The 27,869-nt window shown below is 44.5% G+C and overlaps 1 protein-coding gene across 2 annotated transcripts in view; it reads right to left on the bottom strand.

Moving 5' to 3' along the window:
- The window catches only part of TOMM40L (translocase of outer mitochondrial membrane 40 like), a 740,875-nt gene that overhangs the window by 30,870 nt on the left and 682,136 nt on the right, over nt 1-27,869 (bottom strand). The window contains exon 7 of one of the 2 annotated variants that reach the window (XM_069604678.1): nt 8,428-8,550. The exons of the other annotated variant lie outside the window; for it this stretch is intronic. Coding sequence (XP_069460779.1) covers nt 8,428-8,550 — 123 coding nt within the window. The remainder of the gene's footprint in view (nt 1-8,427; nt 8,551-27,869) is intronic. 2 annotated transcript variants of the gene reach the window in all.

The raw sequence follows: 27,869 nt of genomic DNA, 5'->3' as shown, positions 1-27,869 counted from the left end.
ACGACTATACACCATCTTCCGATCAATTAGTTTCTCAGCCTGTCCTTTCGTACTCCTGAGAATCACATTGGTAGGAAGAAATATATTCTTCACGACGGGTCAACACGGAACCGTGCTTCAGGATATCTGACATACACGATCAAATCATGTCGACATCAGACAGACCGGCTTTGTAAAACACGTCGGATGTTCGCTGAATCTATTGCTGCTGAATTTACTGAAAGTTGAGGCAATCAGATCAAAAACAGTTGTATACCTTGCCTTCATTGACTTCTCTTACGCTTTCGACACGATAGATCGCAAACTGTTATGGAAAAAACTGAGTACATGGGGCTGTCCCGATGACCTTTTGGCTGCAATAAAAGATCTACACACCGGCACCTCTGTCAGAGTAAGATTAGATCAAATCGGCACTTTGTCACCACCGATCTAAACATTTAAGGGAGTCAAACAGGGTTGTCCTCTGGCAGCCGCTATATTTCGTTTGTTTATATCTGACATCGGCAATTCTATCGAGGCCGTAAGATCCTTCCCGCCAAAGATGCATGGCTCTTGTATGCAGACGACCTCATACTACTGGCCTTAACACCAATTGGCCTGCAAAGAGAAATCAACGCAGTACAGCAATATGTGGTCGACAACCACTTACTCATTAACACAAAGAAATGTGAAATCCTTGTGCTGAAAAATCCTAAAAGTGGTCGGAGAAGAACGACAAAGAGCCAATCTTGGTTTATGGGACAAGAAAAACTTCTGATATCACCTTGGAATGATCATTAGCTTTAGTCTTAATGACGATCCATGGACAACAGCGACAAAACGCAAATGTAAACAACTGGCAAATCAAGCCCTAGTGCTAAAGAAAAGATTCAGAAGGTTTTCCCTTAAAGCAGTCCTTCGATTTTACCAACAAAAAGTAATACCAGCCCGAACATATGGGGCAGAAAATGCTTTGGGCTGTTCATGTGAGTTGTGGTCAACGCTTGAGAATACCTTCTGGACAAAAGTTCTGCGTATAGCGAAAGGCACTTCGACGGCTTCAATCAGGTATGAACTATCACTAATCTCTATTCACGCACGAGTATGTTGGAGTCTGTTATCCTTATACCGGAAAACAAAAGCTTGCGAACAAATTCCTCAATCTGCCATTTTTCACAATGCCGGCTCATTAGCCCCAGGTGTTTTAGCCATGTGGTTGAAACGCTGTGAAAGCTTAATGTCAGAGTATGACATCAAACCAGAGCTGCTACAGGGAAATCCGGACGCAGCAAAATTAAAATTGTGGCGCTTAGACTGGGAGTCGACATGCTCCGAAAGAGGGGCCTCGAAGCTACTGAGCGAAGTGCCACTGTAGGTTCGGCATTCAGCAGTTTGCAAAAATACATTGAATTATTTCCAGATCCAAACGCAAGGAGGTTGTTCATGTGCTTTCGGCTTAACATGTTTAAAACCAAAGAACGCTTGAGAGCATGGTCAGCTAACGCGAACTTGAACCCTATGTGTCGATGCTGTGCTCAGGAACCTGAAACTCTAAAACACCTGGTTCTACCCAAACTTACGTACAGAGAGAACCCGACTTCTGGGTACCTGGGGCGAGTGCCATCTATCCCTCAACGCAGATGAGTGGTGGCAACACATGTTCAATGGAACAGACCTGAAATTGATACTGCTGCTGACAAACCTTTTGGCGATAATTGAAAAGCGTTTACAGGTCTAATGTGGTGGACAATAAGAGATGTAAAGAGATGTAATGAGGACTAATGAATGATCTTATTTTAAAGGTTTGTATGTAAACCAATAAAATTAAAAAAACAAAAAAAAAATATATTGCTTCATTATTTCAAAATCTTTCTCACTTTTGTTTTTTTAAACTTTTCTTTTCGAATATAACATTAAGGGGCTATTCATGGAATTATTTGCGCAGAAAAACAGGGATTTGTGCGCCATTCTGCCCGCAAATCCCTGTTTAACAAATGGGATTTGCGGACAGAATGGCGCACAAATCCCCGTTTCTAGGCACAAATAATTCCATGAATAAGCCCCTAAATACCTGACAGGAATTCATAGAAATGTAAAGCCCAGCTATGGACATGCCTCGGTCTCAGCCTATGTCCCCCAATACTAGAAGACTGGAACAGCAAGAGGTAATGCGGCTGAATGAAAGGAGGAATGAAAGCAGGAGGCGCACAGCAAGAAACAGTGGAAGAGAATAAACTGGACAGGCGGAGGCAAGTAAATTCAATAAAGAAAAAGTGAAAAAGAGCCCATGTAAGTGAGGCAGAAGGCGGGATTAATGATTTATAAAAGTAAACGCAATGGGAACAAAACATTTTGGATATGGAGAAAAATGAAATGTGAAAGAGAACACAAGTTAGTCTGTATAAGACGAGAGAAATGGGACAAAGAGTTGAAGGAAGACTGGGCTACACGGTCAAGTAAAGCTAGTGTGTGTGTGGAAGGCAGAGCAACCGAGGAGTTGCCAAATTGAGCAAGGACATAAATGTAATGTATGAATATATTGGCCAGAAAAGTAGGCACGAGGTGACGACAACAACTTAAGACTGAGGAAGACAGTCAATGAGACCAAGGAAGAGAGAGAGCACAAACAATAATATACAGGATGGTTCGGAAGTGCAAGAGTTCAGATGTGGTTAGAGCTCAGAGAATATTGGATGAATTGAGATTGGACAACAAGGGAAAGTGGAAGACACCAAGACACAGGGATCCCAAGGAAGACTAGACACATGAAGACAAGGAGAGTAAGCAGACACGGGAAGAAAATACATTATTTAAAGCAAAAGGGACCAAGGATGGCACGGCAGACATACAATTTGTTTTTTTCTTTTTTTTTTTACATTTATAAAGCGCTCACACAGCCCGCAGGCATCGAGGCGCTGTTGCAAGAATTCTTTGTTTTTTCTTAGTTGCTAATTGTGTTTTATTTTTTTTTGTTTTGTCTTAGTTACGTATTTATAACGCGCTTAAACACCCAGAGGTTTCTAAGCGCGGACCCGGGGATCGAACCTGTGTTGCTTCGTGTCGTCTTGCTTCCAAGACGCGCATGCTGCCACTGAGCTATCCTCCCAATGCAACAAGTATTGACAAAATCTACAATTTTACATCTTTTGTCCAGACATGGGATAGTCATTTGCTTGTCACTGCCATACTTCTACTACTTGGCCATAAGATGGTGACAGCTGGAAAAGGGCGTCATTAGCTGGCCATATAATAGCAGTACCTGAAAAATGCCCATCTAACCCCTATAGACATGCCAAAGTTAGTCTTTGACAAGGCCTATTTTTAACAGGACTTCTGTGCAAGGAACCACCATAAATCAAGTGGGGGAAGTCACACTTGGTTAAGATACTCATTGCAACATTACCAAAGGTTCGGTGACAATAAAGCCATTAGCTCACAGCAGACTGCTTAGAAATAACAATTGCAGGCCAATGTGTGATGCTACTGCGTGAAAGAGCTCAAGGAGATCCCGGGAGGATGTTTTGTGTGTGGGCATGGGTAGATAGTGGGTGGGAATGGCTTTAGGGATTAGCAGGACCATGGTCAGTTAATGTGTGGTTAAATAACCTAACAAAACCCACAAGCTGTGTGTCCCTCCTCACATGTCAACACCCTCCTATCTATACTCCAATGCAATAGGTTTGGCTTATAGGTGGCACTTGAGCACCACACAATAGCCAAAACTAAACCATTGTATAATATGGACAAAGAAAACAGAAAAAGTAAAATATGCAACACAAGCAAAATTAGTGAATGGACATGGAGCACGAGGAATAGTGGCAGCCAGCGCATAAGATAGACTGACCACATTGTTTGTTTGTTTATTTATTTTATATAGCGCTCCAGACCCAGGGGTAAATGGGCGCTTAAGGGCAGGTTACATAGGTACAATATATATAATATGTGCAGTTATACAATTGTAGAGGTAATATGCAATATACAGTATATACAGGCAGGGTAGTTAGATCGCGCGGTTAAACATTTCTACGATATGTACAGTATATACAGTTTGTAGTGTGTTTAGTCTATCTTGGGGTTGGTTTCTCTAGAAGCCAACTAATGACTAATTTCCTAAACAGATGGAAGGAATTGGTCGATTTGATTTTCAGTGGCAGGGTGTTCCAGAGTTGAGGGGCAAGGACAGTGAAGCTCGAGCCTTCCGCTCTTTTGGAGGTGAATCTGGGCACAGTGAGGCAGAGGGTATTGGAGGATCTAGTGATTCTTGTGCAAGGTTTCAAAGTAAGTTTGTTAGTGAGATAAGGGGGGGGCTAAGTGGTTAAGGGTTTTGTAGGTAAGGCAAAGGGTTTTTAAGTCAATTTTTTGTTGAATGGATAGCCATTTGCAAGATATTCTTATGTGGGAGATGTGCTCTCTTCTGGGAATATTTAGTGCTGCTCGCAGCGCATTGTTTTGTAGGATCTGAAGTTTATTAATTATAGCTTGGTTGGCACCTAGGTAGAGGCTGTTGCAATAGTCAAGCTTCAATTGTATGAGGGCCCTGGCCAAAGTGAGGCAGCTGTTCGTAGATAGGAAAGGTCTGCAGGCCCTAATTAGTTTCCCAGTGTAGGCGGTGGCAGAGGCGGTCATGTTGACTTGTTTGGAGAGGTTGGTGTTAGCGTCAAGGTAGAAGCCTAGGGTTTTCACGTTTTTAACGACTGGGATGATGTTGCCATTTATGATGAAATTGGAGTACTCAGGGCTAAGTTTCTGTAGGTTGTGAGGAGATCCGACTAGGAGGAGCTCAGTCTTCTCATCATTTAGGCAGAGGCCATGTGTGGCCATCCATGCCTGAATGATGGAGAAGATTTCGTTAATCCTAGTGGCGTCTGTACTGTAGTTGCCAGTAATGGTGAGGAGTATCTGGGTGTCATCTGCGTAGTTAGTGTAGGTGACACCCAGATGGTCCAACTTATCAAAGAGGGGTTTTGTAAAGATATTATAGAGGGTAGTGGAGACGCAGGACCCTTGTGGGACACCGCAGGTGATGGGGATGGGGTCTGCTGCAGCCACAGGTGAGAAGACCCTCATGGTTCTGTTGGCTAAGAAGGATTGTATCCACAGGACAGCAGAGGGGGAGAAGTGGGCAGCAGATGAGAGGTGGTTGCAGAGTATTTTGTGGTCAACCAGGTCCAAGGCTGCTGAGAGGTCTAGGAGGAGTAGGATAGCTGCTTTGTTTTTGTCCTTGATGTCATCAGTCTGACTTTTGAGGTCAACAAGGGCGGTTTCTGTTTCATGTTGAGGACGAAAGCCAGATTGACGTAGGCCTAGCAGTTGGTTGGACTCTAAGTAGTCTTGAATTTGCAGGTAGGCCACTCTGTCAAGGCTGTTTAGCAGAAAGGGGACAGTGGTAATAGGCCTGTAGTTGGTGGGAATGGCAGGGTCAAGGGATTGTTTCTTTAGAAGAGGGAGAACCCATGACTGTTTCAGGTTGTTAGGTACAGAGTTAGTCGAGAAGGAAAGGTTTATTACTTTGGAGATGAAGGGGGCTAGGTCTCTCACAGCATCTTTGATGATCTGGGCGGGGCAGCTATCACTTTTGCAGTTAGAGGGTTTGAGGGATGCTATAATTATTTGGACTTCGGGTATAGTGACCATTTTGAATGTGAAGCCAGAGGTATTATTGGTCGGGGCTGTGCTGGGTATGAACGTTTGACTGTTGGAAAGTTGTAGTCGTTTGGTCTCGATTTTAGTTTGAAGACCAATGATTTTGTTGGCGAGGGCACTTTGGATGCTAGTGCACCATGGCTTGTCTTTCACGCAAGTGTCGGTCGGAGGGTTGGGATTTTCCAATTCCTTCAGAATGGTTAGCAGAGGATTGTGCATTGTTTATTCTAACATTATAGGCTTCCTTTTTGGTGCGGATTATCTCTTTCTTGTAGTGGGTGGAGAGGGTCATGAGATTAGATTTGTTTTCTGCTGAGGGATTAGTGTTCCATAGGGTTTCCATCTTGGCTTTCTTTTTTCTGAGAGTTTTGAGTTCCGGTGTGTACCAAGAGTTCAGGTGAGCTATAGCTTTAGTGGGGCAACGGCATCAATGGCATTAATGAGGGCATCATTATAGGCGTTGACTAGGAGGTTAGGGTCATCGGTGGCTGGGAGTGTGTTTAGGAGGGGGAGAATTAGTGGTGTAAGGGCCTCCGCAGTGATGTTGCGCTTGTTTCTAGTCAGGCAGGCCGGTGCGTGAGGGTGCTGCTTAGGGTTAGGGTTGTTATGGTTGATGTCCAATAGTATGAGGGAATGGTCAGTCCATGCAAGAGGTTGTGGGGCTTTGCAGGTGATATTACAGTTATGGGCCGCGACCCAATCAATGGTTCTACCTTTCTGGTGGGTAGGTAGTGTAATGACTTGAGTAAAGTCATGCTCAGATAGGGCGTTCGCCAAGGAGGCGGCTGGAGTGTCGTTAGGGTCGTTGTACCCTAGATTAAAGTCTCCTAGAATTATATTTTGGGAGTGGGGCTTAGAGTTCTCTGCTATGAGGGTGGTAATGTCTTCCTCGAAAGAACCTGTGGGGCCTAGGGGTCTGTATATTAGTTGCAAAGTAATTGTGCTTTTAGGGGTAGTTTGTAGTTTGATGGTGAGGTGCTCGCAGGATTTTAGAGGGGGGGAGTGATGGGTCTGAGGTCAAGTGAGGATTTTTATATGACTGCTACACCTCCTCCGCGAGCATTGGGTCTGTCCGCTCTGAGGATGGAGTAGTTGTCGGGAATAGCAAGAGTAAGGTATGGTCCTGCTGCTTCATGTAGCCATGTTTCTGTAGTAGCAAGGAAGTCAAGGTCTGCTGAGAGGATGATGTCAGCGATTTCAGTGGGGTGAGCTACTAGCGATCTGACATTGAGTAGTGCTCCTTTTAGAGATGCCGTGTTGGTGGCAATAGCTCTATTCTTGATAGTGGCCTTGGTCATGGGTATGGCAGGTAATTTACTAGATGTGGTATGGAGTCTAGCGTCAAGTCTATTCGGTCAGGGAGGGTAGGGTTGGTTGTGGGGCGGTATCCTATTGGTTTAGTAGGGTTGGTAGGAGTGTGGTCATCTTTAGTGATGTTGGTAATGTTTGGTGGGGTGTTAGCTGGTGAGGTGCTAGCTTTAGCAGTGTGGTGATGGTGAATGGTGTGTGGGAATGGTGTAAGGGTGGGCAGGAAGGGTGTAGGGAAGGGGATGGGATGGGATGGTGTCTAGGACAGCCGAGTTTAGCTAGTCCGTTATTGTATGGTATGTAGCTGTTACTGCTACATTGAATGCTATTGTTCATGATGCAAAAAGGGAACATGGTGACAATGAGCCAAGAGAGCATAGTTAGAAATGCGGCGTTGGCTAAGCTGCTTAGTTATTATGCAGAGAATGGGCAATTTCAGTTAGGATACAGCAAGGCAGGCATAGGCTAGATTCGAAATTGCTAACAGGGTGCAAAAATGGGCAATTTCAGTTAGGCTATAGCCAGACAGTTTCACAACAGTTTCACTTGTGCAAACATCAGGGCAGGCAGAGTCTAGGTACGAAATAGCTGAAGTGGGACAAGAGTGAGGTGGATACGTCTGCTAATGCAGAGCACGAGCCTAGCTCAGTGGTTGGTAGTAGCGGTCACACAAGGATAGTGGGTTGCAAAGTTGAGCAGTTGCGAGTTATGACGTATTATGTAATAAATGCTGAGCGCAACGGTGGCAAAGTTAGGTGGTGCACGTGCAGCGGTTCCGTGATAGTTGGGGAGCAGTTCAGGACACTGTATACAGGTGAATTTCCAGCTTGTGGGGAGAGCGGCACGCTTACCCTGTTATTTGAAGGACGGTCTGGCAGGGGTAAGGGGCTCGCTGGCGTAGACAGGCGAGAGACAGGCACTGTGCCTTCGATCGTGTGCCTTAGGACGTGGGCCGGCTCCCAGCCTGCCGGCTTGTGGTTGGCTGTAAATCCGTGCAATGAGCCAATCACAGCGCGTGCAGAGCTAAGGGGCCGGATGAGTGGCTGAGTGGATGGCGGATGGCCATCTTGGAAGGTGGCAAGCCTCGTGGCTTGTAATGGAGGCTTGTGTGCTCACAGGGCAGATTTGGGGCAAATCCTGGTGCACGAGGGGCAGCTGGGCCAGTCCAACTGATATAATTAATTGAATGATAAAGAAAACATTCATTGTAAATGAGAGGGCAGGGCAGATGAGCCCAGCATATTAACATGGACACTTGGCGAGAAAAGCATGCAACGGTATCAATTACATAATATAAGATACTGGATATTAATTAAAAAGTCATGGAGTTGTGTAAAGTGGGATAAAGAATGAAATGAAAAACAATGCAGAGGAGAGGTAAAGAATACGCACAGCAGCTGGAAACAGCAAGAGGTCAGTTTTTGTGGGGATAACGGATACCATTACTAAGAGCTGCCCCCCCACCCCCTTAACATGTTGAAAGCTCTGCACGCTCACCTGAATACTTGCCAGCCAGGGTTACTATGGTCCCCTCTTCTCCTGGGCGTCTGTGGTACACCAACTCACCCCCTAGAACCAGTTTCGCCGTCACACTCTGAAGAAAATGCGCCACTACAATCACTGCAGGGAGGAAAGCGAGACGTCTTGGCACTTTGCAGCTCAGCAACATATGTATTCTATATCCACTACAGTAGAAAGTGCTTGCCTAAAGGCCACAGAAAGGACGCAGGGTTGCATTGGATCTTGCAGCCTGTAAACACATCGCATTTACCGGAGGCACACAGATGCGCTAGGCTGTGATGGGTAAGGTAAGTGGAGCTCTAAGAAGTTTAGAAAGCTTTGAGTGGAAACTTTCCTTCTGCATATATTACTACACAGACCATGCAGAGGCTGCACATGTTAATGTTAAAGGACTTTTGTACCGCGCACTATCACACACTGGCGGCTCTGAAAGAGGATGGGAGGGTGAGTTAGTGGCAGAAAGCAGGAAAAGTGCAAGAGAGCAGTGATGTGCTGTTGACGGTCTCAGCCCGGTGGGTCCGTTGGCTGGGCCTGGGGTGTTTGTGGCCGGTAGTTGACGTGTACTGTTGTAGAAGTCTATGTTTTTTTTCTTGTTTGTGTTGTGGCAATGTAGTGAAGTTTGTGCGGTTTGTTGTGCTGTAGGTTTGTGGTTGGATTTGTTTGGAGTTTGAGAGGTGTGTGCAGAGGAGAGAAATTGTTAGTGGAATTGGTTAGTTGGCATCTCTATCCTGGATTGAGGTGCTGGACTTGTGTAGTCTCTCCTGATGTGCCACTGATCTGATCTGGGCCCATCTCACATTCAATGTCCCTTTCACATCTGTTCCCCACCTCAACCAGTCTCCCTCATCACCCCACCTGTCCTCCCTTCCTACTTTTGGGTCAGAGCACCTTCCAATATCCACCACTCAGCTAGTGTGGTGATTGTCAGTATCTCGACGATTCAATTGACGCTTTGGTGCCTGGTGGCGACTAAGGGGGCGGGGAGATGAGGTTGATGGTGGGATTGTCTGGGGTAGTTGACTCCGTCTCCATGTGTTTCAGTCTTTCTGGCGCCATCCGTCCCGGTACTGCAGGAGCTTCCCTGTCGGTTCTGGGGCTGTTGTTATCCTTTCCAGTTTAGTCATCCTTTTTCTCTGTTCGAGTCTGTGGTCTTGAAGAGCCAGGTTTTTAGTAATTTTCTGAACTTGTGGTGATCTTCTGTGTTTCTGATCTCTTTTGGGATGTTGTTCCAGGTTTTTGCGGCTAAGTGGTAGAAGGAGGTGCCTCCAAGTTTTTTCTTAAGGTATGGTTTTAGTTCCAGGCGGAATTTCGTTGCTGGATCGGAGGGGCCTCTTTGGTTTGTAGACTGTGATTTTCTTCTGAAGGAATTCTGCTCCTTGTCCTCTGATTGCCCTGTGCGTTATGCACATGGTTTTGAAGGTGATGCCATGTTTTACTGGGAGGCAGTGTAGTGTTTTTAGGGCAGGAGTGATGTGATCTCTTCTGGATAGTTTGAGGAGTAGTCTGGCTGCCGCATTTTGGATTCGTTATAGTTTTTCAGGAGGTATTCTGGTATTCCGAGGAAGAGGCGCTTTGCATAGTCGATTCTTGACATGATGAGGGCTTTGATAGTGAGTGTTTTGTGCATGAAGGAGAGGAAAGGTATGATTCGTCTTGCCGTGTGGAGGAAGAAACATTTCTTCACTGTTGCGTTTATTTGTGGTTCTAAGGTTAGGATGTTGTCCATCAGAGCTCCCAGATTCTTTACTACCTTAGATGGTGTTGGTGCAGTTCCCATTTCCATTGGCCATGGGATGGCGGTTTCATTCCCTTGGTCTTTGGATATGATCATGATTTCGGTTTTTCCTGGGTTGATTTTTAGGTTGTTGGCATTCATCCAGTTGAAGACTTCTTTCAGACAGTTGATTAGAGTTGAGTGATCCTCTTCGTGGTCTTTGATTTTGTAGATGATTTGAGTATCATCGGCATAGTTGTAGCAAGTAATGTTGTATTTTTTGAAGATTCTGATGACCGGAGTCTGGTAGATGTTGAAATATAGTGGTGATAGCGAGGATCCTTGTGGTACTCCACAGTCGTTAACTCGTGGAGTGGATTTGAAGGGTTTAATCCATACAGTTTCTGTTCTGTCTGCAAGGAATTATTTAGTCCTAGTAGTGCTGTGTCTGTTATGCCTATGTCTTCTAGTCTTTTGGTCAGGGTGTCATGGCTAACTGTGTCAGAGGCTGCAGAGAGGTCGAGTAGAATAAGGGCTGAGGTTGTGTTTGAGTCTGCGTTAGTTTTAAGGTCATCCCATATGGAGAGAAGTGCTGTTTCCGTTCCTCTTGCTGGTCTGAAACCTACTTGAGCTTGGTCTAGTAGGTGGTGTTTTTCTATGTGCTCTTGGGTAAGTTTATATACGTAGGTTTCCAGGAGTTTTGCCGGGTAGGGAATGTTTGAGGTTGGCCGGTAGTTGGAGAGTTCTCCTGCGTCGTCGCTTGTGTTTTTTAGAAGTGGCTTAATATAGGCTGGTTTGAAGGTCTTCGCCACAGTCCCTGTTGCTAGTGATTTAGAAGGTTTCTGTAGTATTCTGCTGGCGTTCCTTGTGCAAGGATTGATTTGTAGATGTCCGGGGGACAGGGATCCATGGGTGACCCAGCTTTTTTGCTGTGTTTTAACAGCAATGCGAATGCCTCTGCTGATATTTCAGGAACGTTTTTGAGTTTGTGCTGTGGTTCTGTGTTAGGTTCGTTTGGTTGTAAGTTGTGGTTGGTTGGTCTCTTTTGTATGGTTTGTCGGATGTCATTGATTTTTTTCTTGAAATGGTCTGCCAGGTCGTTGCAAAGTTTCTCTTGGGGTGTTATCACAGCCTGGTGGGTTTCTGATCTCTTTAACGATGTTAAACATTTCTTTTTGTGCATTGGTGGCATTGGTGATTCTGTCATCATAATGCCTTCTCTTCGCCTTTTGAATTTCCTTCTTGAATGCACGGATTTGTTTCTGCAACAGTGTTTTTTTGTCTGGGTTGTATTCTTTCCTCCATTCCAGTTCCATTTTTTTGTTTTCCTTTTTCATGGTATTTAATAGTGGGGTGAACCATTTTGCCTCTTTTTTTTGATGGGGTGAATGGTTTTTCTGGGGCGATCCTATTTATTGTGTCTGCAATCCATTTGTGAACTAGTTCCACTTTCTCATCTAGGTCAGCTAGCTCTAGTTCTGTAGCTGAGGGTTTGGTTAGTTCCAGTTGTTCGAATAGGTTGCTTTCTTTGACGTGTTTCCAGTTTCTTTTGGTGGTGGTTGCGAGTTTAGGAGGTTGGATGCGTACTTGGGTTGGCATGGTGATCATGAATGGGATGATGAGGTGGTCGCTCCACAGTATTTGTATCAGAGGTGCCGTGGTGATGAGTTTTTCCATTTGCAAAAATTGCGTCGAGGATGTGTCCTGCCGAGTGTGTTGCCCCTTTTAATAGTTGTAGTTTCATGGTGGCGAGTTGTTCAGTGAGTGAGTTATGGGAGTTGGCGTGACTGTCTTCAAACCAAATGTTGAAATCCCCCAGGAAGATTAGGTGTTCGTGGTTGATGGCTAAGTTGGTGATGGCCTCTATGAAGTTGTTGACGAAGGTTGCATCATATGTCGGTGGTCTGTACACCAAGATGAATGTGATGTTGGTTTTTGGACTCATTGTTAGGTGTATTACCATGGTTTCGCAGTTGAGGATGTTGAGCGGTTCGTCCGTTTTTAACTTCAGGTGTTCTTTGTATGCTATTGCGATGCCTCCTCCTTTTTTGTTTTTTCTGTTTATTTAAAGGCATTTAAAGTCGGTTGGAAGGCAACTTTGGAGTGTGATTTTGTAGTTGTCGTACAGCCATGTTTCTGTGATGAACAGGATGTCAATGCCGTTGTCGTCGAGTAGGTCGAAGATCTCTGTTGAGTGTTTGGACATGGATCTTGCGTTTATTAGATTGCAGTGGAGTTTGGAGGTGTTGTTTGGTTTGGACTTTCTTGTTGAGTTCGTCTTCTGATCGGTGTTGAGATTTCCTTCCTGGTCAATCATTTGTTGAACTGTGGTTTTCGGGGTGTCGGCATCTTCAAAGAGTTGCTCAATGTTCTGTCTTGGGTTATTGTTTTCATTGGGCTCGTCTTCTGGGAGTTGCGTTTGTCGATTTGACATTCTTCTTGCTTTGGTGATGTAGGGTGTTATCGCATCAGTTGTGTGTTTGCTGTATTTTTTGTTGTTCATCTTTTTTCTACGTGTTTGTGTTAGGTTATTTGATGTTGTTGCTTCTAGCGTTGTGTTGGCTTGCTGTGGTGACTAGTTGTCCGCAAGGTAAGGAGTTAAGTAGAGGGATTTTTCTCTTTTCTCAGTGTTGGTTCGATTTTTGTTCCTCTCTGTGGGTGTGCGTTCTGCATTTGTCTTTCTTTGTTGCAGTTCTGGGGTGTATGTTCTTTCTTCTTCTCGTGTTCTTTCCTTCGGAATGGGTCGTTTACACGGCATTGTAAGATTGATAGTGGTTTGGTCTGTTTGGTGATTCCAGCTGGATCTGCTTTGGTCAGGTTGTCTTGTGGTGTAGTAGTCAGTGTGGAGGGCGGTCTGCCACTGATTCGGGCTCTGTCTGTAGGTGGTATTCCGGCTGATGTTGCCGACTCGTTCAGTCGCTGTCTTGAAGGATTAGGGAGGGGGATAGGGGTATATATTGGGTGTTATCAGGGGCTCTCTTTAGTGTCCGTTTCCTTGTACGCGGTTCACTGTAGTGACCTAGCTATCTGGGTGTGAGAAGGGTATCTCCTAGTTGAAGAGAGGCTTAGAGCGGTGTAGCTAGGATTTACACCTTATGAGACGGGAGCCCCTAGTTGGGGGTGCCGCTTCACAGTGGTTCCCTATCGGGTTCCGTCTCACTTTAGAGTGAGGTGGTCAGCAAGTTTGAGAGACCTGTGTAATGGCGGATGCACCTAATTGATGCACTATAGATATCACACAGTGCAATTGGAAACAGAACCCCAGCTAGATTTGAGAGATCTGTATAGTGGTGGAGGGGCCTATCCAATACAATCTAGATATCGTACAGTGCAGTTCCGAGGCCTGTCAATGAATTTTAATATCACCCAGTGCAATTGGAGACAGAACCCATGCTAGATTTGAGGGACCTGTATAGTGGGAGAGAGGCCTATGAATGCAATCTAGTTATCATACAATGCAGTTTGGTGGCCTGTCAGTGCAGTCTAATATTGCCCAGTGCAATTGGAGATAGAACCCCAGCTAGATTTGAGAGACCTGTATAGTGGGAGAGAGGACTATCAATACAATCTAAATCTCACACAGTGCAATTGGAGACAGAACTTCAGCTAGATTTGAGAGACCTGTATAGTGGGAGAGAGGCCTATCAATGCAATCTAGTTATCATACAATGCAGTTTGGAGACCTGTCAGTGCAGTCTAATATCGCCCAATGCAATTGGAGATAGAACCCCTGCTAGATTTGAGAGACCTGTATAGTGGGAGAGAGGCCTATCAAACGCAATCCAAATATCACACAATGCAATTGGAGACAGAACCCAAGCTAGATCCGAGAGACCTGTATAGTGGGAGAGAGGTCTATCAATGCAATCTGAATATCACACAATGCAATTGGAGACAGAACCCCAGCTAGATCCGAGAGACCTGTATAGTGGGAGAGAGGCCTATCAATGCAGTCTGGATAGCATACAATGCAGTTTGGAGGCCTATTAATGCAGTCTAATATCACACAGTGCAATTGGAGACAGAACCCCAGCTAGATTTGAGAGACCTGTATAGTGAGAGCAAGGCCCATCAATACAATCCAAATACCACTCAGTGCAGTTGGAGACAGAACCCCAGCTAGATTTGCGAGATCTGTATAGTGGGAGCAAGGCCCATCAATGCAATCTAAACATCACACAGTGTAATTGGAGACAGAACCCCAGCTAGATTTGAGAGTCCTGTATAGTGGGAGAGAGGCCCGTCAATGAAATCTAAATATCACACAGTGCAAATGGAGACAAAACCAGAGCTTGACGAGAGACCTGTATAGTGAGAGGGAGGCCTATCAATGCAATCCAAACATCCTACAATGCAGTTTGGAGACAGGACAGGCAGGCCGGATAGGTCTGATATTGAACAATGGTTGAGTTTTGACTAATTTGGGGAAGAGGGTGAGAGATGCAGTGCGGAGCAGTCTCCTTGCTTAGTATAGTTCGCTCAATGGCAGTGGATGCTCTACTCCTGGGCCAGGGGCCACTCCTACCTTACTGGTCCCCGTAGTTGATGGTTGACGGCTGGCCACTGGCTTCCTCTGCGGATGCTCGCCGACACCTCTTGGAGCTGCCTCTGTTGGAGCCGCCCTTGTCCTTGGGTTTCTACGGGGCTGCCGCCGAGCAGAGGGCTGTCCTGGGAGGTTCAGTTAAGACCAGTGGGATCAGCCAATCACGTTGTTGGGGCGGGTTGGGAGGCGGGAGGAGGGTGGAACAGGGAAGTAGAGGCAGGGAAGGGGGTCCGGGGCAGCGAGGGGCTCACGGGGCTATTGGCGCAAGACTGAGGGTGAGCTGGGCTAGGAGAGCCAGGATGGGCTTAACTCACCTGCTCTGCAGCTGTGGGAGCAAATGCAGGTGGCGTGCGTTGCGGGCCGTAGGCTGCAGGCCCTCAGGAGACTCTGAGCCATACGTACTGCTTTTGGAGTAGGTCTGCAAAAGTCCAGGTAAGACTTGCCCAAATGGGCATCAGGCCTTCTCTTAGGCAGCCCTTTGTAGGCATGTTTCAGTGCTCAACAAAAACTAGTCCAAATGCAGAAGTGGTCAACTTGCATTACTTGTTGGTTTGTATTCGGATTGTCATTTTAAAATAAAAAGTTACCTAATAAGGAATACCTTTTTACTAAATGTTATCTTGTCCTTATAATATTTTTTGTAATGCTTTATTTATAACTTTTCCAGAAACAACGCAAAACAACAGTCTGTCCTTGACCCCCCTTGTCCCATCTCCCTGCATAATACATATCTTGTCCTTCTAGTTAAAATATCCTCCACCAATGTCTCAATCACATTTGTTTTAATTTTGATTCAAAGTTGGCCTTGGGTGGGTTGGCATGGGTGGGACTGCAGAGCAAGGTGTGCCTGTGCCGCATGCACGAGCACTGCATGCCCGGCTGCCGCACTTCCGTGTATATCTCCAGAGGTAGGAATCTGGTAAGGCAGGTGTGGCTTGTTTGAGGGTGTGGATCATGGAGGGCGCAGCATAAGGTTTTGGGATTCCCCATTAGAAAAACAACAGACGTATTGTTTCTTTGGGCCAGATAGGGTAGGCCTTGGAATAAGGAGTAGGTAATGGACCTAGGGTGTGGAGATGGCTGAGACCCAAATGGGTATGTGAGCATTTAAGGGAGCACTGGATTAAGTGGAACATTAGGGTACCCACCAAAAAAAGTTAAAAAGGAGGTGGATGTAGGTCTATTTATTCTCTAGTTGGTACCCCATATCCATAGGTCTGAAGGACTAGAGAGCCCAGTCCAGGCTGAGAACTCAAGCCACTCATGAAGGGTGGGAATTCACAACCAATTAACTTCACCATGAAAGTCAGAAGGTCCATGATGGACTAGGAAAGCCCATTGCTTGAAAGGAGTTTAAACACCCTGGAGGGGTGAGCAAGAGACACTAGCTACAACAGTGAAGGATCTATGAGTTCAAGTATCACATATAAGGCATGAACTTTCCCAGCTAAGCTAGACTTTGTTGAGGGGCTCAGGAGGTTCCCTTTTCATAGAAACCAAAAAATACCTGTTTTGAAATGTACAAGCAGGTGAAGGCCTGAAGGAGGAGAATTTGAGAGGTATTTGGGAGGGGGTCACGCAGCATCCTACACAAACCAAAAGAAAAGGGGGAATAAAGGACACTTCTTTAGGCTATGTTATGTTTTTGATGAGTAGTGGCAGGGTCATTTCATAAGGTAGCATATATTTGGACAGAGGCCAAGGTTTATTTGTTCAAGACATCCTGATGAACACCGTTGTGTTATTTCCTAGGATGGAGAACCTTCATCATCATAGAAGCAGGGATAGTGGAGACCTTTTCTTTACTTTATCCAACTTGAGACTCCTGAAAACATGTCTTCTTGTCCATCTCTTATATGTCTTGTAGGTGTCAGCAGTGGGATTTGAACAATCTGATACAGGGTTGGGACCAATGTTAGTTCAGTGCCTCAACCACCAAAAAGAGACAATCCCCAATCTATTGGGTTTGACTTCTTCAGCACCAAAGAGGTCAAAATACCCAGACAGGAAAGGTGGGTATTAGTGTCTCTCCACCACAAGGAAGCTACCTCAGATTGGCAGCTAAATCTGGGTTTGCCTGGTGGTATTCCTTTGACTGAGCTGCAGGTATAGCACACCCAGACTATTGAGGGGTGATTCATGTGGTGCTACACCACTCAGGCAGTCAGAAAAACACTGCACGGGCGGGGACACCCATTGCCCAGGGAATCTTAGAAAAAGCATTACACTCCTTTATACAGTCCGTAACCTGATCAAACCCTATCCCAATCAGGGGGCGATACCACCACCTTACCAGATCTAGCCTTGTCTCAGTGTAGTGATTAAAAGCTAGCAGTGGCCTTCGGAATGGTTATGCCTGAGGGGAAATGGTCTTCATCATAATGCACCTTTTTAAAATTTTTATTTGTAACAATTAGTTTGCATTCAAACTTCAGTTACAATTCTACTTCATCTAGTCAACACAAATCTTCGTCACAATTCAAAAAAAACCATCAATTTAGCCTACAACCAATAACATCAATTGGAATGGAGATTTCATCGTTCAAATTGAACTACAAGAAATTGCAAACTGCACATGTCAGTGGCACATTGATTCCAGAAAGTACCCAAAACCACCACTTATCAATGTCACCGTCAGCAGGAGCAAATTTCCCAAGATAGCGAGATCTAGAGTTCGTTCGTTTTTGGCATTCACCAATCAGATGTTTCGAAGATTCAATTGAGTTTCTACAAAACCTACAAAGATTATCAGCGGTGTTTGTATCACGTCTGAACCATAAGATCTCTTTTGTTTTGTTTACATTCAACCGAAATCTTAAGAATTGGTTGCAATATTTTCTTGGCGGAAACTTTGCAAGATATTTAGGTAGATGGTCCAGACTGTTTGCTACAAGTCCCATATCTAATAAAGATTTCAACATATTCATTTTTCCTAAATTTTGTATCCAATTCCACTGTCTCAGTTTTTATTTGGCTATTTGTGGAGTAAACATTAAAATTTCCCATTTTATGTCAGCATAGTCCAATATCCTTTTTAATTTAGTGGCCCATATTAACAGAATGCCATGATATTGATTAGATGTTGTTGGTGCTAAAATGTGATATGCGGGCGCTTGATCTTTCAAGGACATCTTCCGTAGCACAGCCTAGGATTTCCATATGACTATGTCATACATTGACTCAAGCCCAAGTTCATGTCTTATAGAGATCATTGAAACACTCGTGGGTAATTTTAGAACACGTTTCCAAAATTGCTCCTCGAGAGAAGACCATTGATGATGGCTTAGGTTCCAACCAGCCTCGGCACCAAATGTGATTCATGGAATCACTTTGAGTATAAAAAGTTGTAACTGGTTTTAATGTTAATTTGCCATATTCGGCATGCAGCTTTGCCCCTTGAAGCGAGAATATCACCATTCATTGTTTCAAATCTGCCATCCATTCACGTTCTTTGATTGAGGTGTAAAACTGAATGCCTAAATATCGCATCACTGGGACAAGCACAATTTTTGAGTCAGCAAGTGTCCATCTAAATCTTTTATTTTTTTCTTTGGTCATTCCCCTAATTACCATGATCTTTGTCTTATCGACATTAATTTCCAAAGTGTTATCATTTAAGTAGTTTTGCAACACTGATAGGAGTTTTTGAAGCCCAATGGGAGTTGAGTCCATCAGAACAATATCATCGGCGTAAAAAGTCCAACTGATGGGATGGCCATTTAATTTTGGAGGGAAGCAGTGGACTTGTTGAAGGATCAGGGACATCAGAGATAAAGAGTTTAAAAAGGAGTGCAGCCAAGGGACACCCCTGTTTGACTCCCTTGTTAGTCATTATTTCCTCTGTGAGATCACCTGCTTCATTTATGCAAACTCTGATGGAGGTCTTCTCATGGAGTGCCATTATTGGATGCAATGAGTCCAGAGGGCATGACCATTTCTTCAGTTTCAGCCAAAGTTTGTGGCGATTGAGCGAGTCAAATGCTTGCTTCATATCAATGAACGCAATAAACACATTTTTCTTCTGTTTAAGCGCTTCTAATTTCAATATGTTGAGTATTATCAGGTTCAACTCGGTGACGACTCCTTTGGTGAATCCAGACTGGCGTATGTCAAAACGACCTGAATCAATTGCCCACTTAGAGAGTTTTTGCTGTAGAAAGGTTGCAAAAATCTTTCCCACTATATCGAGAAGGGAAATGGGACGATAATTTACCGGGTCATCCCGATTGCCCTTCTTGGATATGGAATTATGATGGTGGAGTTCCACGACTGTGGATGCAACTTCATGGTTGCTATCAGTCCAAACAAATCTTCAATGAAGCTTGCCCACTGCTAATTATTTGCTTTTATCATCACGTTTGTGAGGCCGTCAGGACCTGCCGCTCGTGAGTTTTTGAGATGTTTAACTGCTGTTATAATATCTTGTTTGGATTCAATTACATTCAAAGATTTTGCCAATAAAGAAACTTGAACACTTTGTGTACTCTCGTCGGTATTAAACACCTTATCAAAATGTTGTTGCCAACTTTCTTTTGATATTCCGTTGTGAATCTCTGCATTCTGAAATACAGTCTTATTGTTTATTATATTACATATTTCTTTTGTCTGATGACACATAATCAGCTTTAGAATTAGTTTGCCACGCTCTTGATCTCTCATGGTTGCGAAGCTTTTCAGCCAATTTCGATATTTCATCTTTCGATGTTTCATTAAGAGCACCTTGTTGAGATCTGATCCTTTTTTCAATTGACGGAGATCTTTCTGCAATTGTTTTTTCTGTTGTGATACCAATGCACTAAATGTGTGTTTCTTTGTATATGTAGAGAAATTTGGGTGCACAGAATTTATTCGAAACTGCGACAACAGTGAGGTATAGTTTAACTTATCTTTTGTAGATACCACATCTGAGCGCATGTTGTTCGTCAAAATATTAATTTGTCGGGTATTCATTTTCAGTCTGTTACCCCTTTGATTTATTTCCAGAGACAGGCTGAATTTCGCTTCAGAGATTTTGAGTGGCGATGACCAGGTCAGTTCCAGCGGGTTATGGTTACTAAGGTGGAATCTAAGATCTTAAAACATTCAATCTCATTACACATTGAATTTGAGGCCCATACATAGTCGATTATTTTCCTGCTGTGATTACGATGCCAGGTATGATTTGGAGGGATGTCTCCCTTTGTTTGACCATTTAGCATCCAACAATTCCTCGCTAATAGTGCTGATTGAAATTGGTATCCTCTGCAAGCATCAGTGGTGGGGAGTTTTATTTTTGACTTGAAGGGATTTTTGAGATCATCGAACCAGGAAATGTTCAGATCACTGCATAGTATCACAGTGAGGTCGACATATTTTTCCATGCATTCATCAATCAGCTTTGTTATTGACTGTATGAATTGGGACGTTGAAATCATTGCTGTGTTCCAATACGTATTAAGCAATAACAATTGCTTAGCTTTCACCTTGTGACCATTCATACTCTGGAGAGCTGTCCCTTGAACGAAGAGGTTTGGCATAAAAGATTGCACGATCGCCCAACCATTTGAATTGTTTATCATAGTTACCAGACCAGAGTAAGGTTGACCAAATTGATTTTTTCCTGCTGGATTCAAAAGCATGGAATATACGTCTCTGGATGGAACCTCCTAGCAACCACATCTCCTGAAGACATACTGCAAAGTTATTAACCAAGAATGGTTGAAAGTTATGGAACAGATGTAGGAAGCCTCTTGTATTCCAGGATATCAATACGTTCACAGCATCCTTACTGGTTTGCGATAGTTAGGCTCTGCGTGATTTTTGATGTTGTTCTGGTTTAGAGAGGGCATTATGAATAGGAGGTTGTGTTTTTCTTCTACTGGATACTCCTTCTTTTATGTTGAATTGCTTTCTCAGGGCTTCACGTCTTTGTTCGTGCGTAGACTGCATATTCGCCAGCACTTGCATCTCAGATGTTTCCTTTTTTATTTTTGAATCCAATGTCAAGTCAAAGCCATAAGACAAAAGCTGGTCTTTAGCCATGATTAGCGTGTTCTCAACTGCTTGTGAGTTTATATGTAGGTAGACCTTGTCAAGAGAGTCTTCGGTGATATATTCGACAATTGCTATAAGTTATTGTTCTTAATGAGGGAAAGTTATGTAGAAGACACATTACATTTCTACGGTTTAAATTCACCTCATTTTCATCAGAAAAGATATTTTCAAGACGTATCCTCCAATTTATGTGACCCTTATTCTGACTATGATTTGACAGCTCTGTTGATTTGGTTAGATTTTGTTTGCGCCATTGTGCGGCAGTCATCGTTGGATTGAGCTTTGTCTAATTCTCTCTCGTTTTGAGGTCAACGTTCCCATCAGTTTTTTGTTTTTGACTTTTTGTTTTTTTCGAAGGAGACACTTGGAGCAGAACGGTATGCTTCAGCACTGCTGACCACGTATTTTGCCATTTTCGCATTCAGCATTTTCTTGGCATTTAACTGAGTGCTTGCAACAAGTTGTTGTGGTGTGTCTTGTTCTTGAGTGGAGGATGTCACATCTTCAGAATCAACTGAATAAGTAGATAGATCGCATAGGCCGGTGACACTTAAGTCAGGGCTGTCAGAACCAGGATCCGAATCTATCCTTCTCCTTTCATTCTGATTTTTTCCCACCGCCACACAGTTTTTCAGAAACACAGGACCGCTGTTTCTGTGAGCTTCGAGTAAAGAGACCTAACATTTGGGGAGTGGAAAGATTCCTGACAAACTGTTTTGTTTTCAACCTGTTATTACTCACTTTGGATTTATTTCTGGGCGCATTCATTTTGTTTGTTAATGTTTGCCCAGTTTTTTCCCCGTTTTTTGCCTGTTGTATGCACCCAAGGGTTTTTGCAGACCCCGAGAAGATTCCGAAAGTGTTCAATTTTTCTTTCAAGGGGGGGTGCATCGAATTGGTTGTTATTTGTTATGGGGTTGGTGGTCAAAGATTGTGTTTCCACAGTGCCATCATTAGAGTTTGTTGCGGCTTCCGAATCTGATATAGATGTAGGCAGGCATGCCAGTTTGGTGATTTGGCAGATCGCTAAATTACTGTCTAATGCATTGATTCCATTGCCTTTAGTTTTTGCTCGTGTCGCCACAGAATTTTCTTCTGGTACTGGAGTTTCTCCTCATTGACTGTGGAAGTTGTGTCACTTTCTGACCGCGGTCCATGGACTCCTTTCTTGCTTTCTCAGAATGCCGAATCCATTTCATTGCTTCGAGGATGACTTCCATTAGATCTGTTTTATCAGTGTGATCTTTCATGGCAAGATCTCCTAGCCGATTTTGCCATTGGAATGAGATCTCAGCTTCACGATCTACTTTTAATAGTAAGTGTGCATTGATTTCTTCAAGTGAAGATAGTTTGCTCGTTAGATTTTGCAACTGCGCGCTTTGGGCCTTCATTGTTTCACTTAGAGTTTCATACAATCTAACGAACGGTATCAGGGCTAGCGATGTTGCCGCCAATACATTGTTATGGATCTCAATCCCTGCCGCCACTGATAAGTTTGCTTTGTTGACGATTTCTGACTCTGCCTCCTGGGTGAAAACTTCTTCTTGGTGAATTTGCCGACTTCCATTTGTGGTCGGCTTGTTAGTAGCATTTAAATCATGTTGTTTGTGTGAATTAGAGCTTGAATCATTTAAACTTTTGTGATTTTTGTTGACTGTGGGTGTCTTCCCAGAATTCGCTTGACATGAGACTCCTTTTTGATGCAGCGTGCTAGTTCGAGATTTAAATGGGTCGTGGGTTAACAGCTGTAATTGTTGAACTCCTTTCTCGATATGGAAGGTAATTTAACTTTGATAATACTAGTGCTTGGTGAGGCGCTAGAAAAACTGTTAATCAGTTTGTCTTTCACAAGCTGATAATCAGCAGTAAGTCGTTCGGTAAGCCGAGCTTCTCGACCTGCCAGTTCTATTCCAAACCTCTCTTTAGCAACGCTAGTCAACCAAAGGTTTTGTGGCTGTGGTCTCACAAAGGGGCATACCACCGCGTCATCAGAGGTAGCCGATTTGGCTTTTGTGAAGGCAGTTTCGGCAGAATTGCTTTCAAGTGCTGACGTGAAAGATGGTTGTTCACTGGGCCCTGGCGCACACTTTGCAACTTCATCCTCCATTGAGATAGGTGTGGTTTGAGCTAAGGCTACCTGTAGGTCAACCGTGACCGCCTGGCCAGAGTTGAACAGATCTTCGTTCTGTAATCCAGCAATGGGTGCTCGTTGAATGTTGGGCGCTTCAAGCGCTTGTTTAGCTTGCAATAATCCAATAACTTCTGAATTACACACATGCAGCTGCGCTGTTGACTTTACAAGACCGCTGGCTTGCTGAAAATTATTGCGGTCATCAGTCAGAGTAGGGTTAATTCCACAAGTAATTAATGGAGGAACAAATATAAAATGTGTGCGCTCTGCTAAGCCACTGGGTAATTTTAGCTCCAAAAGTTTGGTGTCAGTGATGTCAAATGGCGATTGAAAAGAGGCTGTATCAATTTCACAGCCAGACTTAAATTGTGCCACCTGTACATTTGGGAAGCTTTAATTTCAGAGCATTCATTTTGCGGGTCACTTTGAAGCAGTGGCAATTTAGTTTCCACGCCCACATCTCTGTCAATTAAAGACTTTAGACGAGAGTCTGCAATTGTAACATCAAACGCGGGCTCAATACACTGAACATTTCCCAGCACTTTATAGGCTGAGCAGGGCGCGCACTCCCCTGTCAACAACGTTGATGCAGGCGAAGTTGATACAATTGTATCCGCTCTTACCTCAACGGCTCCAGGCATTGATGAAACTGACAGACCGGCTGACGTGGGCAGTGAGGACCAGGAGGGGGAGAGAGTCACAGTGGCGTCTTTGGGTACTAAGGATGCTGATACTGCAGGCACGATGATACTTGACAGCTCGTCGCGACCACGAGCGTGGAGAGTCTTTAGGCGAATTTGTAGCCCTGTGTCAGCCACCATTTAGCCTGTGGGACTCCTGCCGCCTCTGCGGCTGAGGTGGACTGGGCCTACTGGGGACTCAACACGGACTCTGCGCGGCGCTCCGCATCCACGTTTCCTTTTTAAAGGAGGAGTCCCGAGGTAAAGCAGCAGCTCCACGAAAAAGACCAATGCAACACAGCATGTAGCAGCAGCTCCTCTGGGCAGACTGGGGACTCAACACAGACTCTGTACCTTTTTTTCTTTAGGAGAAATGGGTTACTGTATGAAGGGTGTAATTAGGGGGACAGGATCAGGAAAACCCTGCTGTTAATCCCAAGAAGTCATCGGAGGATGGTTATGGAGTTAAAAGAAAAAGAACTAGAAAGGAATTCTAGTCCAAGCTATGCTCTCATCTTGCTCTCATGAAGAGCTGCTGCTAGCTGTACTGTTTATTCCTGCTTGTATTTCACATATATAAAAAACGTTTTTGGGCATATTTTCAATTTTGTAATTGCTTGAAAGGTAAAAGTGCATCCATATAATCAGTGTCACCATTTTGGTTTGGCAATGCATTTCGGACTGAGTCAGTCTTCAGGGCTAGGGCACTATATAATGTATCAGTGAATGACAATATATCCATTGGTCCAAATGACAAAACACAAAAACATATAAACTAAAAGCAAAAACATTGTGTTCATACCAAGTGGCAATTGGTATTATCAATGTGTGCATTCGTCCAAATCACAAAATTAGGGAAATAATTGTTTACATACTATATCCAATTTAAATCCGTCAATAGGTCAAAAAAGACATAAAAGATTAAGGCAAACAATTAGTATGTGTGTACTAAACATCAGTGCGAGAGCGGATGCCTGATAATGAGGCACCGAATAATTTCTACAGGTTGTTACACGAATGGGCGGCCGCGTGACCGGTATATGCACAATTATCCTCAAAAATCGGGGACAGAACTCAATTTTAGAATCCTTGCGGTATGCGCTCTGTGTCATTCCACTTTAACATTTTTAAAAGGAAAAACTTACCTGTACGCTCTAAGAGGTTAGGTGACCTGAAATTGAATGCTAAGTGAACTCTCACTATAGTGATGCCAGAGTAAGTATCATAGCTTGTATTCTGTCCGTTGTGGGGATCTTATCTTGGTCATAAGCATTGTTGAGCGCCGTCTTACTATGTTGTCCTCGGTTCGGCATTGCTAGGCGACGTGACGCTGCGCGTTGAGAATGAAGCAGCGTTACTTTCGCATCACGTCCCACTGGCCCTGTAACCAGGGGCAACGGGATGGCGGCCTTGCTGATCGCTTACATTCCTTGTTCTTAAAGCTATATAGGGTGCTAGCAATGTATCGCAGAGGTAGATCGGCACCGTATTACAAGAATTCAGTATGTGCAAATATATTCACCACGCATAAACCATGAACAGGTGGATGTTGCAGTTATTGGGCCTCATTACAGGTCAGGCAGTCCGGAAAGAACGGTGGCGGTAAACCCGCCGCCACCGTTGTTTCCGGACTGCCTGATCCTGACTCCTGCAGGCGGGAGGTGATGTTCCCGCCAGGTGTAACCTGGCGGGTTTAACACCGACCGCCTGCAGGCGGACGAGGAAACACCGGCAGCATTACGAGATGCTGCCGGTGTTTCCATGATCCCCATTCCCATCGAGTCCGATATGGGATTAACACCATTCCGCCTCCGTGATTCCCGGAAAACCGGGGTTGTAATGCCCCGGTAAATCCGGGAATCACAGAGGCGGAATGGTAATACGAGTCCGGCGGTAACCAGGCGGTTTTACCGCTGCGGTTACCGCCGGACTCGTAATGAGGCCCATTGTCTGCTAAGGTTACAGTAAATGTAGCATATTTGCGTTTTAGGGGAGAGGGGGCTAACCCTATCTAGGTAGTATGAGGAGATGACCAAAAAGTGTCAATAGGACTGGGAAAAAGAAAACAGTCGCTGTGGGCATAACTGGTCCAAGATCTACAGAGGGTGATAGATGTTGCTGTATTATAAACAGCTATATATATCGTTAGCCTCAATTAATGCTTCGTATGGGTAGTGTTCCATTGCTCCTAAGCATATGTTCTTAGAAAGTTGTCCATCTTCCATTGAGGAATTACATGGTGGTAGAGATCACAGATAGCAGATGTAGGCTGAGGAATCAAGGCGATCTATCCAGTAGGTCTCCCTCTGGTCCAGACATTTACTGAGATTTTCATGTGTGTTGTGTTTCATGATCACTTCCACTATCTGGAACAGTATATGGCTGATGATGTGCTCATTTTTTACATATGAATTTACCCGAGAATCTAATAGCAATAAGGCGGAGCGCGACTAGCCTACACCAACCCCTTTACTTGTTCCAATTTCTTGGGGCCTTTTTGGGTGGACCCCAGGGAATAGGCTGCGCAGCCTGCCATTACATTGTACCTAGGTGGCCATAGCGCACTTTTGCGATGGTCAAACCCACGCATTCTATTATACGTCGTTTGATGTTAGGTCGGTACAATTTGGATCAGGCTGGGCTGATGAAAGCTTAATCTGTGTAGAAGAGTGTTCCGGTCTGTTTCTTTGCAAAAACTGTTAGGTATTTGTCTTGCAGTTGCTTTAATGATACATCCAGGAAATGTATCTCTTCAGCAGAAGATTTTTGGTGAATTGGATCCTTGGGTCAATGGTGTTGAGTTATTCAAAGAATCCTTGAAGACTTTCTTGGGTTCCTATCCAGATTCCAAAAATGTCATTGATGTAACACTCCCATAGCGAGATATAGTTGCGCCATACACCACAGTCCAAAATACATTCTTTCTCGAATTTGTGCATAAAGCAGTTGGCATAAGTTGGGCCATAGTGGACCCCATTGAAGTGCCCAAGGTGTGCAGGTAAAAGTTGTTCTTGTATTTAAAATATGAATTAACGGATGTTCTCCATGAGAAGAAGCAGAATTAAATATTTGGCTGCTCTGATTTCCCCTTCATTGAGGATTATCCATTCTATTGCCTCTTAGCCCAGGTCATGCAGGAATGAGGTCTAAAGGCTTTTGACTAAAGCTCAATATCGACGGCTCGGACACTCAAAAACATTCCGAGCAGGAGCTCCTTGTCATGATGCCTACCCCCAGGCATCTGGACCAAGCCCATCAGCCCTGGGAGCAGGCATCTAGACATTTAGCAAAACCTCAGCAGCCCCGGCTAGGGGCTATCTGGGTTCAGTCCTGGCACCTTAGGCGCCAGGCTCATAGTAGAAATCAGTCCTGGCACCTAAGGCTCCAGGTTCATAGTCATTACTTACCTCAGGCAGACCATGCTGCAAATGACTCCAATCCAACATGAAGCCTGAAAGGGACTATTGTTCTACAGGGACTATTTTTTACTCGGGTGTGGTTCTAGGGACTTCTTACTGGGACTACTTTTGAGGCTATTTAAACCACGCCCGACCAGCAACACACGCTTCGCGTTATTCTGCATCCAGCAGCGTAACGCTCACCGTGCCTGCAGCCTGCATCCAGTCTTTGGCCACGCCCGCCTCGAATCCAGAGCTCCTAAAACAAAGAGGAAAGAAAGGGACAAGGTTAGAAAACAAACTTATTTCTATTCCACACCTGATTCTGGATCCATCTCGTCTCCGGACCTGCAAAGAATATCATTTCTGCACGCGCCGCACCTCCAGCTGCAGAGCCGCGCCATACTCGCCAGTCTTCACAGCATCCTTCGGGTCGGCGCTGCCTCCATCATTTCTTCGCTGAACTTCGGCACCTAGGAGACAAAAGAAAACCACAAGGTGAGCCGAGGGAACCAACAAATATAATTCTTACCCCCATAGACTTACCTGATTTACCACCGGAGGCATCCTTTTGTGACTCTCCATATTTTCATGTGCCGCATCTGTAAAGAAAGACAAAACAACACGTTTTCCACGTGCAACATTTACCAGACAGCGCCTGGTAATACAGACTCTTACCTGAGCGCCACCAGCTGCCACAGGCGCATCTTTTCACGAGCCAGCTGCAAGACAAGAAAGGAAGGGGGGAACAAGAGTGAACATCGGACATATTGAACCCTATGAACTTAATACTTACTGGTCCTCACCAGGAACCTCAGAGTCAATACTCTCCGGAACTCTCCCGAGCCTTCAAACCAGTGAAGTAACTGGAATCGATAAGCCCCTGCAAATCCACGCAGGATGGAGAGCTCATCTTTCA

Source organism: Ambystoma mexicanum, chromosome 1p, assembly GCF_040938575.1.
Source record: "Ambystoma mexicanum isolate Mex_15411 chromosome 1p, UKY_AmexF1_1, whole genome shotgun sequence".
NCBI lineage: Eukaryota > Metazoa > Chordata > Amphibia > Caudata > Ambystomatidae > Ambystoma > Ambystoma mexicanum.
This window is presented reverse-complemented; position numbering and strand designations above follow the sequence as displayed.